The sequence below is a fragment of the Tubulanus polymorphus genome, chromosome 6, assembly GCF_964204645.1.
Source record: "Tubulanus polymorphus chromosome 6, tnTubPoly1.2, whole genome shotgun sequence".
In the NCBI taxonomy this organism is placed as follows: Eukaryota; Metazoa; Nemertea; class Palaeonemertea; order Tubulaniformes; family Tubulanidae; genus Tubulanus; species Tubulanus polymorphus.
The window spans coordinates 13,749,602-13,766,236 of record NC_134030.1 but is presented as its reverse complement, the minus strand read 5'-3'; the positions used below and the strand labels follow the sequence as shown (position 1 = coordinate 13,766,236).

The following is a 16,635-nucleotide window of genomic DNA, read 5'->3' as shown; positions in this document are numbered from 1 at the left end:
CGCCATGAAAAATAATTGCCTTTCTGTACCAGGACTAAAGCAAAATGTGAATGAAAATAAATTGCCCAAAATCAAAAAAGGCAATCTAAGGCATTTTCCTTTACTCAAAAGGGCACTATTCTAAAAGAGACATGATTGGTGCTCTATAAATCTAATCGAAAAAGGGCAAATTTCGCCAAAAATCTAAAAAAGGCACAAGCAAATTGAATGTGAAGGCAAATTAAGTGGCATGATACCAATAAATGGCACTCAAACTCAAACTCGCTTGCTGGGCATTAATACTGGCCCTTTTCAAAGTTGGTGCCCTTTTTTCACTGTGCTGTAGTCACTGAATGGCCCTGGATCCACGCCTGATATATCTCCTGAAAAGAAACCGGTTTAACTCAAGTGTACAGAGAGTTGATAGAACGGATGAGATCAAATCGTTTCATTTCAATCTTCTCCAAATAAATGGCAGCAGGTACACATTTACTGATCAAGGTCTGTAGCCTTCAAAAAGTGAACACTAGAGAATTTTGACTGTTTACTGTTGGAGCTATAAGCCATTTAGGAAATTGATTTGCTAGTTGAAATAGCATCATGAAAATCTGAAAAATTTTATTTTGGCAAAGTTGTCCATTCTTTTGCTGGAAGTGAGTAGTCATATGATGTCACTGTATAAATAGAATTCAACATTAGTGATGATCAATCTAATCAGTCTCTGGAGTATAGAATGTATCTGCGAGCTGTGTGCACAACATGTTCACATGTGATTGATGGTAGGCTTTCGTTATTCTTCGCTTGTAACAAAGCGTTTACTGAGTTCCATATTTCTTTTTACAAACATTGAAAAAGGGCCCTGGACATCGCGTCTACACTAGCTCGTTGAACCAAGTTTACCATTGATACTAGAGAAAATGCAGTTTTTTCGCGAACACAGGCTCAATGCAGAGTGTACCCTTCTTTTTCAAGAAGGGTTTCTAATACCTGGGTTGTGTGGAAAACTGCATTATACCCGTGTTTTGAGGTGTAACATGTAGAGGTGTAACCCAGGTAATAAGAAGCAAGTGTTGACGTTTTTCTTCATTGAATCCAAACCTGGATCCCAAAATGTTCTTCGATTGTGTTATCCTTTATAGTGTGAGCAAGTTTCTGCTATGTTAAAACATGTATTTACAGGTTGGGGAACTTGCAAGAGTTTTGAATGATGGTTTAGTTGGAAAACCAAAACGTGACCCAAGGACTGGGAACCTGCTGCCTCAACACATGACAGCTACTGACGTCACTAAACTTGTAAGTGCCTAACAAAGGGGTGATTTTTGCACACAAAATCTGGCTAGAATTTTGCCAGTCCCAGCTGAAGGAATAAGATGTATTACTGTTTTTCTGCAATCTTACTTTGTTTTGACATCAACATGCTCCTGTTACTTCTGCTGTAGAACAATATCCCTGGATGTTGTGTGCGGGCAAACTCAACTAATTCTACATCAATTGACAATGCCCTCGAGTTAGGAAATCAAATAGGTTAGCAGTTAAGAAATTCTCATGAGCAATTTTATTGACAGTACTTTAGTAGGCCTCCCAGATGTCCTCTAAATCCTCTAATATGGAAAAGTGTCCTCTAATGTCCTCTGATTTGAAGGAATGCCCTCTAATTCCTCTATTTCAGCAAATGTATTTTTGAGGGTGTCAGGACAGCCCAAGCATTACTTTAAGCTGGGAATAAACTCCTTACTGAGTGCTGTGAGGGTTTATCAAAGGTGTCCGATAAAATCAATTATGGGCACTGTAATTGAAAATTACATGTACATGTATGTTACATCATGAACCTCAAATGCCCTGTGAGATATCATAAATACTGTTAGATCCAAGAAATACTGTTAGATCCAATCTAAATTTCAAAGTTTATTAAATTTAAATATTTCCGTTATAATCATTTTGATTTTTTGTCCGCTTTTTTAAGCTTTTAAGCCCGCTTGTTATGATGTCATCCAAGATGACCGACTTTCGATTCTGAAATTATACATTTTGATAATCATTCATCATCAATGCAAAATGTTTTTCAGATAGGGCTTTGATGTTATTTCATACGAAAATGTCAACTGCATGACCTATCACATGACCAAACTAGGTCATGATGTCATCCTAGATGGTGCAGACTGCCTATATATTGCACCTGACCAAGCGGGCTTAGATGCATTCTCATCTTGTTGTTTTTAGCCCACTTGGGACTTTAGTCCCAGGGGGCTGTTGCGTTCACTTTTCGTCCGCCGTCCATTCGTCCGTCCGTATATGGAATCCAGCTACAGTATTACCTCTCTATAGTGAATGCTTGGGGTTGCGGAAAAAATGTTTACTATAGAGAGGTGTTCACTAAATAGAGGTAGCACATATTTGCTACCCGCCACCTACCAGCAATTTGAGTAACTACTCCCAGTATGAACCATTAGTCAATACATCATTTAATCAAAATGATCAAAAGATGGTGATTACTTTATTTTATTGAATTTTTGTAAATCCTTTCGATTTGAAAATTTAGCCAATACATTGCTACTTCAATATGATGTGAGGATAATTATCATAATTCAGATAACTAACATTCAAATTGAAGTACCCATTGAACAATAACAACAGTCCATTCATAATCATAGTCACCAATATACCTAATATGCCTAAGGACTATTCAAGACAATTGAATGACCATGGGTTATATTTATATGGTATATGATGAACACCTATACTGATAACAATTAGTCTACTAACACACTTTGACTGTCTAGACATTCTGGGATGGGACCACTGTTCACTATAGAGAGATAAAATGCTCATTTGGTACCAGAAAAAGTGTTCACTGTTCACTATGTAGAGGTGTTCACTAAATAGAGGTTCTGTTTACTTCAAAATGAGTAGGGAAAATTTGGTTACAGTCAAAAGTGTTCACCAAGGGATCGTTCACTAAATAGATGTGTTCACTAAGAGAGGTTTTACTGTATTTTGGGAAGTTTTTAAGACACTTCAATGTTATGTCTTGATATTTGGGTTACACATGTATCTACCCTAGACACATCTTCAGCCCAAAAACTGGCCCTATAAGAATCAAGATGACTGACTGGCAGCCATTGATGTTCGACAAAAATCTGCACTTTTTACACATTTTTGTACTTTTTGACGGAAGTTTTGAAGACGCTTTGATAAATTATCTTGATCTTTCATACATATTTGAATCGTAAGGCCCCATCAGCATAAGAGAAATTGGGTCGATTGGACTCAAGATGTCCTATGACCTGTTTAGTGCCAAACAATGTCAATTTTTGCCCGAATTCTGAGTCCTGTAGCTTCCTACTTGTTTGCCATTTCTCATCGCAATTTGTGATGGGTGTTCTTTGGAAAGGCATATTTTTTACCCGAGACAGGTATTTTTGATCAGCCGATTATGACACAATTGGCAGCCATCTTGGTGTCATCAGTACTCATTCGCATTACCACCAGGGGGCGTTGAATAATACAATAACTTAGTATTTCTATATTATATTTGTATCTGCATATTTTGTTACAACAAGCAATTGCAAAGTTGTAGCTCATGGCATCGCCTATGATTGTGGTGAGTTTTACGGACATTAGTCATTCTGTTTGGTCACCAGGGGGCAGTGAATTGTAGAATAACTTAGTCTTTCCTTATTGAATTGGTACCGAGGCATATTTAGTTACCATGATCAATTGCTGTAGTTGTAGCTCATGACATGTTCTTTGATTGTGGTGAGTTTCAAAGTCATTTGGTTTTGCATATGGTCACCATGGGGCATTGAATAGTAGAATGACTTAGTATTTCCATATTATATTGGTAACGAGGCATATTTTGCTATCACAATCAAATACAACATCGTAGCTGCTGTTAAATTCTCTGCATCCCGGTCACTGAAGGTTCGCTATAAGGTGTTTCAGGGCAAATTGAGTCAATCAAATTTCATATGTATTATGACTGGTCTGCAAATAGCTTGAATCGTTCAATTATTCAATTAACTGTTCAAACTAATTACTGAATAACTTTTATGATAATTGAAATATGCTTAGTGTGCAATTTGTTACTTATACATTTTCTTTGTAATTTTTGTCCTCTATGTCCTCTAATTTCCAAGTCATTTCCTCTAAGAACCTAAGAACTGTCCCCTAAGGCTTGTAAGGGACACAGGGAGGTCTGCTATAGTGATGCTTTTCTTACTTGGCTAGTGGTCCAGGCCACACATGCACCACTAATGGTCCACTCACCTAGCTTCAGTGACTGGAATGCAAGGAGCTCAACTTGTATAGGTTTTCCTCTCAGGTTTGAGAAAAGAGATATGGTATAGTATTCCTAGCTTCAGTGACTGGAATGCAAGGAGCTCAACTTGTATAGGTTTTCCTCTCAGGTTTGAGAAAAGAGATATGGTATAGTATTCCTTTAGGGTAGTGAGCTTCTCCCAAGCCTTGAGTTCTCGATAAACAATAATGTATTGTTTGTCATGGGTTTATGTCACAGTGCTAAGTTATTTATAAGGCTACCTTTGAATCCTCAAGGTCTTTCAGCTCCAAGCAGTCATGAGAGTATTCCAGCTTATTACATAATTCAACCCAGTTACCTTAGTACATCACTGAAATCATTGCAAATTTCGAAGATCAGTGGGGCCACAAACCCAGTTGAGAACTGAATCCCAGTTTGAACTCATCTAAGTAAGAAACCCCTGTTCCAGTCTACTTAAATGTGTATTGTATGTCAACTTTGAGGCTGCTAGATACCCAAGCATATTGATGATTTCAGACAAAAACATTTTGACTATGTAAAACAACCTTCTGAATACGATTGCAAAAAAGAGAGGCCCATGTAGCATTCTAGCAGCTGGACTAAGAAATTAGAAAAATACCCAACTTCCCCATCAATGAGATAAACATCTGATCTGAATCTTCTTGGTCTTTTTAGATGGCATTTATTTTGGTAATTTTTCGTATATTCTCTATTCGAAATGTACTAATAGGGAATTTAAGTTTTAATTAAACCAGCATTAAGTGGTGAATTCTTTCATTGATTGAGTTATGTCTAATGGTTTTGTTTCATTTACAGCGAACAGACGAAAGGAAAGTGAAAACAGAATTTAGCCAAGACTACCATGACGACCTACAAAGAGCAGCAGAAGAACGATTCCGCCTACGACAACTTGAAAAACTTAAAGAACGTCAAGAAATGAAACATGTATGAAATGATTTACTGCGATCATTCATATTTCCTTCAGGATACATTACGTTGGGCACATATTAGAAGACCTTAGCTTGGGAACTATACTGCTGGACATTTTTCGGAATACCCTGGTACCGTACAGTGGCAACGCCACAAGCCACGTGACTCAATTTCTTCCTTAGTGCCGCCATTTTTGGTGCGTTTTTTCGATTTCAAATGCTCATTGCTGGTGAGGATGTAACTATTTCACTCATCTGCCATAGGTATTGTTTCATTTTAATACCCGGTGATTGTTTTGATTGACATGGAGGTGTAAGCAGTGTTCCAATAAGCTGCCATTCATTCTAATAGTGACTATATTAAAGCTGGTAACGTAAAAGCGCGCACATATTCAATGTACTGTTTCATTTTTAACACAGAGATGACGCTCTGGACGAAGTTATAATTTTAGAATAATTCTTCAAATCTACGCTATTAGACAAAATTCCCGTGCACAACGTATATGATTTTTTTGCGATATTGATTCCATGTAATAAAGCCCAAAGGTGAAAAATTTGTTTTCTTTTTGCCCAAAAATTTTGCAAAAAAAAATTTCTACCTACCTATCAACTCATCCTGAAAAGTTGAGTCGGTGTTGCGGCAAACAGACAATTATTTTGGGATGGCCTTATTTGAATATTTTTTCATATTGTGAAACATATTTTTAGACTTTAGTCCCAGCGGGCTATTGCGTTCACTTTTTGTCCGTCGTCCGTCCGTCCGTAGACGGAATCCAGTTATTTTGGGAAGTTTTGAAGACGCTTCAAGGTAATGTCTGATATTTGGGTTACACATGTATCTACCCTAAACACATCTTCAGCCCAAAAACTGGCCCTGTCAGAATCAAGATGGCCGACTGGCAGCCATTGTTGTTCGCCAAAATCAGCACTTTTTACACATTTTTGAACTTTTTGAGGGAAATTTTGAAGACGCTTTGATCAATTACCTTGATCTTTCGGATATATGTGAATCCCCCCAGGGCCCATCAGTATAACAAAAATTGGGTCGATCGGACTCAAGATGGCCGTTCTATGACCTTTTTAGTGCCCAAAAATGTTAATTTTGGCCCGAATTCTGAGTCCTGTAGCTTCCTACTGGTTTGCCATTTCTCATTGCAATTTGTGATGGGTATTCTTTGGAAAGGGATGTTTTATACCTGAGACAGTATAACTAAGTGGGAAAAAGTTTTTCCACATTATATTGATACCTAAGCGTATTTTGCTACTATAATCAATTAGAAAGTTGTAGCTCATAACGTGTTCTATGATTGTGGTGAGTTTCAAGGTCATTGGATTTTGTATATGGCCACCAGAGGGCGTGGAATAATACAATATCTTAGCATTTCTTTATTATATTTGTACCTATGCATATTTTGTAACCACAATCAATTGGAAAGTTGTAGCTCATGACATCATCTATGATTGTTGCGAGTTTTAAGGACATTAGTTATTCTATATGGTCACCAGGGGGCATTGAATAGTAGAATAACTTAGTATTTCCTTATTATATTGGTACCTAGGCATATTTTGTTACCATGATCAATTGCAAAGGTGTAGTTCATGACATGTTCTATAATTGTGGTGAGTTTCGAGGTCATTGGATTTTGAATATGGTCACCAGGGGGCGTTGAATCTTAGAATAACTTAGTATTTCCAGGGAGGTTCAGTCCCTACTGGAAAAGGAGATGGCGGATCCCTCAGAGGTTGCGTCTGCCCTGGCCGGTATGGATAGGATAATCCAGTCTCTGGGACGGTCAGCTTCACATGCGATTCTTCTTGCCGTCAGGGCTCATGCTAACATGATTCTGGTGGCAAGGACCTCATTTATAAAGGATTGTGGCTCTAAGCTCCCAGAGGTGACCCAAGATTCTCAATTTCAGGCCCCGCTGGGTCACTCCAATCGCCTTTTTTCGGGCTGGTGTGCTCCAGTGGCAGCGGAGTACCAAAAAATCAAGGATTCACAGGCGAAGTCTAATAGACCTTTCAAGATTCCGAGAAAGCCGGTGCAGACTGCTTGTGCAATAGCCCCCCCCCCCCCCGGTTCCTCCGCAAAGCCAGGATTCGTCTTTTTCTGGACACTCGTCTTGGGCGGGTAGCCGAGGAAGAGGCAGGTCCTTCAAGGGTAAGGGTAGGGGAAAGTCCTCTGCCAAACCCTTTCGGAAATTGCAGCATTGAGGGTCTCAGGCCAGTGGGCGGTTGTCTCCACATGGCAGCCGACCGCTGGTCAGATGTGTTTGGAGACGGATGGGCCGAAAGAGTAGTCTTTAAAGGTTTCCGTCTGCAATTCGAATCAAAGCTTCGCCTGATGAGACAGCCTCCAGACATGCGACCCAAGAGAGGTCAAGTGTCACATATTACCCCTGCAATCAAGGATTGCTTCAGAAGGGGGCTCTCCAGCCGGTTTAAAACCAGTCCTCTCCAGGCTGGAACTCAAGAGTTTTTACAGTGCCAAGGCTTCGGCAGGCCTACGCACTGTGATAGACCTGTCGCTTCTCAACAGGCATCTCAGGGTGCCGATCGATTTGAAAGATGCATACTTTCAGGTGCCGATTCACCCAAGTCTCGTCGCTTCCTCCGGGTCAAGTGGAAGGGTCGCCAGTACCAGTTCTCGGCCCTCCCTTGCGGTCTTAGCTGGGCGCCCTGGGTGTTCACCAAGCTAGTCAAGCCAGTTCAACGATATCTTCAGAAAAAAGGGGTGCAGATTTCGTGTAACTGGACGACTGGTTAATTGTGGGCAACTCTCAGGACAAATGTCAGGCGTCCATCAACTTGGTGCTGGACCTGGTGTGGGACTTGGGCTTCAGGATAAATCTCGAGAAGTGTCAGAATCTGGGCATGGAGTTCGACCTTCACAAGGGTTGTTTATATCCCACCCAAGCCAGGGTAGACAAGCTCCGGGAAGCTGTATCCGGCCTGTCGAGCTCTCCTCAGTCATCGTGGTACTGGTCCCGAGTCCTCGGACATATGAGCTCCATGTCCCTGGTGATTCCACTGGGTCGCCTCCACAGCCGGACATTTCAACATTTCTGGAAGGCCTGCTGGCTACGATCGAGAGGAGATTGGGACGTTTTGCTTCCGCTTCCTCCTCCCGCTCTGGTTCCAGGACTAAGTTGGTGGATGTCTTTTCGCAACCTCAGGAAGGGTACATCTCTGGCTCCTCTCCGAGCTCCCCTCCAGTTGTTTACCGACGTGAGTCACGCCGGTTGGGGCGCCCATCTGGAGACTTTGCAGAAGGCCGAGAGATGGTCTCATCAGGAGGGGCTTCTCCATATCAACCATTTAGAGCTGTTGGCGGTCCGCAAGGCTCTGGGTTCCTTTCGTAGTAGGTTGATAGGCAGACACTTGTGGTTAGCCACCGACAATCAGACAGGGCCTATCTTCAGAACCAGGGAGGCCCAGATCGGTTACACTTACCGACCTTGCGACAGAGATTCTCCTCTGGTGTCAGGCCCAAGGGATTCACCTGTGGCGTTCTCGTTTCACTGGGACGGGATCCTGGTGTATGGTTACCCCGGATTCAAGTCTTATTAGCAGTCCTCCACCAGATAGAGCTGGCGTCCTCCTGTGCGATAGTTCTGATTGCGCCTTGCTGACCAGCTCAGGTGTGGTTCACTCGTCTTCTCAACCTCTTGTGCGACAACCCCAGATGCCTCCCGCAATTTCCGTTCCCCCTGTCTCAGAGGGGTTTCCAGAGGCATCCGGCTCTACAAATGCTCATCCTTCACGCCTGGTCGTTGTCGAGCGACGCCTGGTGTTTTGCAGGGTTTTCAGTCAGGGCTTCCTCGTTCATCCTCGCTAAATCCAAGTGCCTTAGTACAGGAGGGATTTACGACTCCAAATGGAAGCTCTATAGGGATTGGTGTAGTCAACAGGGGATTGATCCATGCTCTCCCCCTGTAGCCGCTCTTGCTGATTTTTTCCTCTTTCTTTAACTATTCCTCTTTCTGTAACTATTAAGGGTTACCGGTCCGCTATTGGCCATACTTTCAGTGCGGCTGGTATCCAGGACTTAACTACTGATCCCCGTGTTTCTCAGCTCATTGCGGGTTTCAAAGTAGCGCTGACGAAAGTGCCTCGGGATATCCCTCCATGGGATTTGGGTGGGGGTGGTCCTAAGGTTTCTCATGGCTTGTCCGTATGAACCTCTCTCCGAAGTGAGCCTTTCTCTAAGAAAACAGTGTTTCTTCTTTTTCTGGCTATGTCGGCCAGGAGGTCCGAGATTCATGCATTAACGACTCTACCTGGTCATATCCTTTTCAGCCCCTGTCATCGTTTTGTTGTTCTCCACCCTTACCCCAACTTTATCACTAAGAATCAAAGACTGCGTGCGGTTGGTATAGAGTGGAGGGTTGAGGCTCTGACTCATAGGGTTCAATCAGAGCCTCCGGACCGGGCGCTTTGTCCGGTGCGGGCGTTAAGATTTTATTTGCATCGGACAGCCTCTCTTTGAGGATACTATTGCTCGTTGGGTCTCAGACCTAATTCGTGAGGCTTTATCGTCGATAGATGCCGAGCCTGCTCGTGTTGTCAGTCATCAGGTTCGTTCGATGGCGACTTCATGGCAGCATTTTCGGGCACGTCCATCGAAGAGGTTTGTCGATGGGCGTTCTGGAGTAGTCAGAATACCTTTCCTTCCTTTTATTTGAAGGATGTTTCAGGGCAGCTGGGTTCTCTTTCGGCAGTGGGCCCAGCTGTCATTGCACAGGGTGTTTGGGTTATTCCTTTAAGTTCTGCTCACGCCAGTTCTTATACCGGTCATTCATCGGATCCTTTTGATCCGAATCAATATGATTGATGGATTTTTTGTTTCGATATTGATTTTTGCAGTTCTGTATGGGAGTTTAGGCCGGGGGTCCCTGCCGAGCTCCTGGGGAGAGTGTGATGGTTTCATTCGCTCCCATGGGCTGCGAGATATATACATTTTGCATGGTTACAGGTTAGATTAGATTTAGATCTGTATATACATGTACATATTTTATCTGTTTGCTCCGGTCATGAGTCTAGTTTAGAGTCCATATGCTGGATGCAGGTAATTATCTTTGCGGGGCCTATTTCACCACTGAACGCAGGTCTAGTTGGTGATTTGGTCCTTGCACGGTTTCCGGGGTAAGTTTTTTCATTGTTGAACATGCGTTATTTTAGGCCTTCGCCTACACTCATTTTTTGGGAGCCTTACCCGCCGCCTGGTGCTTGGCTATTCATTCTAATATGTGCCCCCAGTAATGTATCCTGAAGGACATATGATAATTTTCCGGAGTAAAATTTGCATTTCTGAGGGATACTTACGTGGGACACATTAGGCTTCTGTTGGATGTGGACCAATCAGCGAACATGTAAGCTTACCAGGAATTATTTTGCAAGTTGATATATGACGTCATGCGCAAGAGCGCCAGTAATAAAATCTCGTGCTGTGAGGCCAGGGGGCTAGTTGAAGCAAGTTCAGGGGCGATACCGGAACTCTGACAAGCAAGGATAGACAGCGGTGTTGTCATATCGCGGAAAGACGGAATCGCGGAATTTACCAAAAACGCGGAATTTCTTCATTTTTACTATAAATAGTAAACGGGGTTTTCCCACGGGGATACCCACTGTCGGACAGGGCACCGGACCCAGGTTTTCAACACCGGGAATTAGTATTTGATAATTTATTATATCGCCAGTCAACAACTTAACGATACTGTTCCAAATAATGGAGAACCTAGGCAATACGTGCTTTGCGAATTCAGTGATACAGAGTATCGCTGCATTAACTGAAGGAATACAAATCGATGGTACGTAAACGTAGGATTTGTGATGACATCATGGGTCATTCTCCAGGACTCATTTCCGAGTTAAGATCTGACTCTGGTCTCTCGATTTAAAACATTGGAAATGAATTGATTCTAAGTAACTGAGAGTTAACTCACAACTGTGGAACTGGATCGATGTCAGACGAAAATAAATAGACATTACGTATATTTCATTCTGGCTTAGGATTGTTCATGCGTGTTGTGTGTCTACATTGTTGTTATAAGCGAATGTGGTTTATCTTTTAGAATTAAATGATATGAAAGATTATAAAATGGTTTCGTTTTTTTTAATGTTCACTTTGTGACTGCTATAACATATATGTCCCTATGCTGATTATTTGGATCAAAAGAATCTTATTGGTACCGGTACTGGACGGCCGTAAAATTATAATAATTTCAAAGGAATTTGAACCGGTACTTGTTTGGTCGTAGGATTTCATGTTTGCAACCATCTACAACTACGGTCCTACACCGCGAACGTGCTCAATATTTATCTGATAATATTCGTATCTGAAGTTCTCAAAAAGTCGATGAACTTCGATAACCGAAGTTTGCCTAGTAGAAATAGACATTAGGTGCCTGGTCTCTTTCACCCCACTTGATTCTGACTTCTTCTACAGGTGGCAGCCAGTCAACGGTATCGTAATATAATATTTCCATATAAAATTGCCTGCAAATAATGGGATTCGAACCTAACTCGTTGCATCGATCGGTCCGGTGCGCTGTCCGACAGTGGGTATCCCCGTGGGAAAACTCGTTTACTATTTAAAGTAAAAATGAAGAAATTCCGCGTTTTTGGAAAATTCCGCGATTCCGTCTTTCCGCGATATGACAACACCGGATAGACAGTGGAGGAGAGATCTGCAGCAATGAAGTGTTATCACTATCCTGACAGGTGCTTGCGCACTTATACATTCAAAAGTAAAGTTGATAAGAAACTGCGCAGTTTATGGTTAAGACTGACTGGGAGAGGATCAGTAGATTATTGACTCTACTGCAGATTTGTCACTAGCCCGAATTTTATTTCTTGACAGTGCAAGTGAGGCATTTTCTTCATGAAAATAACCAGTAATGCCCGCATCACATTATCTACACAAACTGCGCCACTTGAAGCAGTAATGTTGGGGATTCCCCCGAGTTAGTTAGTACATGGTGTAGGCTAGAGGCAGTAGTGCTTTTATACACACATTGAGGTAAGCAGCATCACGTCGCATGTAAACACACACCGACTTAGATAAACAGACAAAAAATACCTTGTATGGTGTGCATAGTAGAATAATGATATAATGAGAAAGTTGAATCTTTTTTCACTAATGAGTAAACTGACATCTCCTCGTGCATCCACTTCTCACTACTTGTCAATTTTAAACTATGTCTTCGACCATATAGACCTTATGGTCCTTTTATTATCTGTTATACAAAAATGGGGAAATTCAATGGAGCGAGATCCGCACTTAAACCTGTCCAATGAATCCGTGGTAAGAAAAGATTATTGGCGACAGTATTGCTGTTGAAGGTTCAAGGCCATTGATGTTGATTGCAATTGAAATAAACACGTTGCTCGTTGAGGTGGCAATAATCATGTAATCAATTTGTGAAAAAATCTGAATTGGTGTATTGGTTTCCGTATTCCGTATTGTTTTTCATTTTAGAAAAAAAATGTTATATTTAGGAACTTCATTCTGATGCTCAGGACCACAGAAGGAGTTAAGTGTTTGGTTCTTCTTATGACAAAGAGGCCAAACCTTTTTATCACCTTCATGACATAGTCATGAAGGTTGTAAGATGGTAGTGAGTCGATGACGTCATTTTCGTGTCCCACTAATAGCTTGTTGGTGGGAGTTCAGACGAAGATTTGTCAAACGAATAAATACTTTAATCTTATTAATGCAGAGTATGAAATTTCACTTTTTGGTTTACCTTTGTCAGCGATATGAAGTTGGCATTGAGCCAATTTCATGTAAAATCGCAGTACGTTTTTTTATGTGAGCATTTGTTTCATTGGTTCTCAGGTAAAACGATGTATAATCGATGCGCTTGAAGACATGACGAACCTCCGTCGATGTACATGGTCAACTTTTGCGCTATGTTTTCCGTTTGATATAATTTATAATAAATTGTAATTTCTTGTGACCTGAAAATATTAAGCAGCAAACTACAAGTATAGGTCGAGGTCTGACTATCGTAGTAGTAAATTCCAGGATTTAAAACGATCTAATACGCCGATTTCTTACTGCGCTGAATTAGATTCCGTGGCCATACATTGGAAGAGGTTTCCAAGACTAAATATTCAGCCACCCTCTGATATGTGACATCATATGAATTTTATTTGAATATTTTTTCATATTGTGAAAAATATTTCTTTGAAAATATAAAATAGTTTCCCTGCCGCCCCTACCTGTACCCTACAAAATGTATATTTTTGGTCTTATTTGACTACAAAATAATTCTTTGAGAAAGATGAAATACAAGATAGAACTTTGAAGTCACGAATTCAAAAGATTTTTCAAGCAATGCCCTTACCCCAAACAACCTCTAGCTTTCAAGGTAAACCACACTTTGCCCATGGGCAATTTATTAAAAATATTTTCCTAAATCATTAGAAAATGACGATAGTAAGACCGTGGGAAAGTTTCTATCGTTGAACGGGCGAATCACTGCGGCAGAACGCACCTGTGATAAGGGGGAAATAGTTCCATATGAAGGCAAAGCTTTAAAATGATTAGACAGTTGGAGGTGGTTTATCAACCTTTTTGAACTATAGTGCTGATATTTTCCAAATCAAATTGCTAGATTTTGATCGTTTTTCTCAAGTCAAACACTTCTGTAATTCCAATGTGTTTTGATAGAGTGCGTAGAGATGCATTATGAATACCCTACTAAATGACAGCGCCATGTTTAAGCTGCGCGTCGATCGTTGAATAGTGGAATTAGGGTGGAATTATCTTGATTGTACAAAGTTTATTAGAGGTTAGTGTCAACGATTGGTGCACTATAGTCCCTGTAATTTATATGGAGAGGCGCTCAACCGCGAGAAACCAGGGTCTGTTTCGTATTAATGTTGGCCTACATGACTGACCTTGCTTGAGCGTTCGTTGCTGGCACTCCGGCACACCGCTTCAAAGTTATGAATAAAGTATTATATAACTCATTGTTAATGACACACAACAAATAAACCTATACAGGAAGGTACCTAGTGTCTGATATTCTGCTTCCAGATTGATTCACCGCATAGTATTTTCATGGTGGAGCATTTTTGTATATGAATCAATTAAGATGATGATTGACAGGCGTGGGTGAGGTTGTATCAGCTGTTGAAGGTGTTCGATGTAAACAATAATATAAAACCATGTGCGCGATGCAAACAGGGACATTAAACTAAGAAGCTCTGAATTTTTGAATTACATGTGATTTGAATAGGCATCTGTGCTGGTTTTTAAAAAAGTCCATTCTTAATTGACTCTTAATTGCATAGCCCTAAGCCAAGCCATGTATATATGATTGAATTGAATTCAACATAGCAATACTTCTATTCAGATAGTTGTAATGTTAGCCACTGCCGTTAGTGGCGCTAGTGTTGGGTCACCTACCTCAAAGGCAAAATGCATTGAAATGTGGGTGACTTTTGTATTCATCCTAGAAATACATTTAAACAGAGATCCCCTACTCTTGCTAACTCCAAATTGTAGTAGGTTCCAAGTGTTTAACTTTTTTTTTGAAATGATCAAAAGTATATTTTGAATTGGTTTCGTAGCTTTTTTGACGATTTTATTGGAGAAGTCTAATCCTTCACATGAGAATCTACGCAACACGTATATTTGCTTGCTGCAGCTTCATGATGGAATCTCAACATCTACAGTTTTACAGTCATAATTTTGTTATTTTCTCGTTTTATTGGTATTATTTATCATTCTAACTTATATGGATAACTCCTTTATATCTGCAAGATAATTATAATGGTAGGTAGTTTCCAAAAATATCTGACAATAATGACCGTATAGTGCTGCCATCTATGGCCTGTAACAGCATTTGTTATTGCATTGCTGATTTATCTTATTAAAAGTAATTTTTTAGGAATGAAAGGCATATAACAGTACATTCATGTACTGAAAAATTATAAAATACTTCAATCTTCAATGCCCTGTGGCTCCTTATGGTTCATAGTTTGTTAATTTCGTTAAATTTTACTCAAACTGTCGATTTCGGACGATTTTCATTTCGCCTTTGGCCTAGGTGACTGAACACTAGCGCTCCTAGCGGTGGCGGCAAACATTAAAATCATCTGAATAGAAGTATTCGCCTGAAATTTGTGATGAATCTTTTTGAAAATTAGCTTGAAGATTGGGTCTGGAGGGGTGTCCACCCCTATTGTAAAAAAGGTAAGTGGTGATCAAATATGTCTGCCATTGGGGTGGCCATCTTGAATTTCTTGTTTGCACGATGCAACCCGCAATTCTTGATGGATTTCTGCAAAATTTGGTGTGACGATCAGGGTAAGTAAGCTGTCCATGCCTATTTTATATCGAGGTCATTGGCTTTCAAATATGGCCACCAGGGCAGCCATCTTGAATTTCTAGCGTGAAATGGCCTGCAATGCTTGATGCATTTTCATGATACTTAGTGTAAGAATTTTGGTAGGTGAAATGTCTACCCCTTATTGAAAATTGAGGTCAAGTATGTCAGCCAGGGTTGCCATCCATCTTGGATTTCTTTTCAGCACGATGTTTTTCATGTAGTGTGATGTTTGAGGCAGCTAAAATGGGCTTGTCTTTTCATGTAAGGATATATTTAAACAGAAAATGAACATTATCGTCACATAGCCTATACCATCTTAACCATTTTAAATCTTGTTACCTGGTTACGATGGTAATCTTTCTGTAAAATTTTGAATACTGAATCATTCTGCTACCGCGTCATGAAAGGGATAAGGCCCGTGGGCCTCATGTCTGGTACTTGAAAAGAACTGCATTGCATAAACATGGGATGCCCACCCAGTCTCCGTGACTATTCGCTCGTAGTTTTTTTTTTTTGTATTCGATACTAGCAATATTGCAATATGTCACTTAAAAACATTAATTTGCTGTCAATGGGTCATTACTCTTGTTTTTACCTGCCTTTTATATCCATATTTGGAAATTCAATCTTTTTATCTCCCCGCTCCAATGAAAGTAAGGGGAATAGACTTCGACGTGTCTTTCTGCCACCGCATAACTATTATCTATCTATAACTACTGAATAATTTCACCTAGGATCCTGAAGTTTAATACAGACAAAGAGCAGGTAAATTTTGTTGAACATGAAGTAAGGTCGTGTAGTTTTATGACCACAGGGGGTTGCATTGGAAAATGACGTTAGTGCGATTAAGATTTTATTTCTCGAGATATTTTTTTCAAACTTGGACCACAGGTAGGAAATGATCTGCAGTATCGATATTTTGTATCCGCAATCAATTGCGAAGTTGTAGCTCATGACATGTTCTTTAATTTTTGATGGGTTTCGTCATCAGAACCCATCTATGGCATCGTCGTCATGTCTGTCTGTCTGTCTGTCTGTCCGTCTGTGGATGTTTCTTTATGACACGATTTAAGCTGTTTGTGTGGACCGACAATTCTGTAATTTC

General features: G+C 40.6%; 1 protein-coding gene across 7 annotated transcripts in view; it reads left to right on the top strand.

Annotated features, from left to right (window-relative positions):
• LOC141907612 (uncharacterized) overlaps nucleotides 1-16,635 on the top strand; it is a 130,980-nt gene that overhangs the window by 103,282 nt on the left and 11,063 nt on the right. For all 7 annotated transcript variants that reach the window (XM_074797313.1, XM_074797312.1, XM_074797318.1 and 4 more), the window contains 2 exons: nucleotides 1,159-1,272; nucleotides 5,075-5,203. In XM_074797313.1, coding sequence (XP_074653414.1) covers nucleotides 1,159-1,272; nucleotides 5,075-5,203 — 243 coding nt within the window. The remainder of the gene's footprint in view (nucleotides 1-1,158; nucleotides 1,273-5,074; nucleotides 5,204-16,635) is intronic.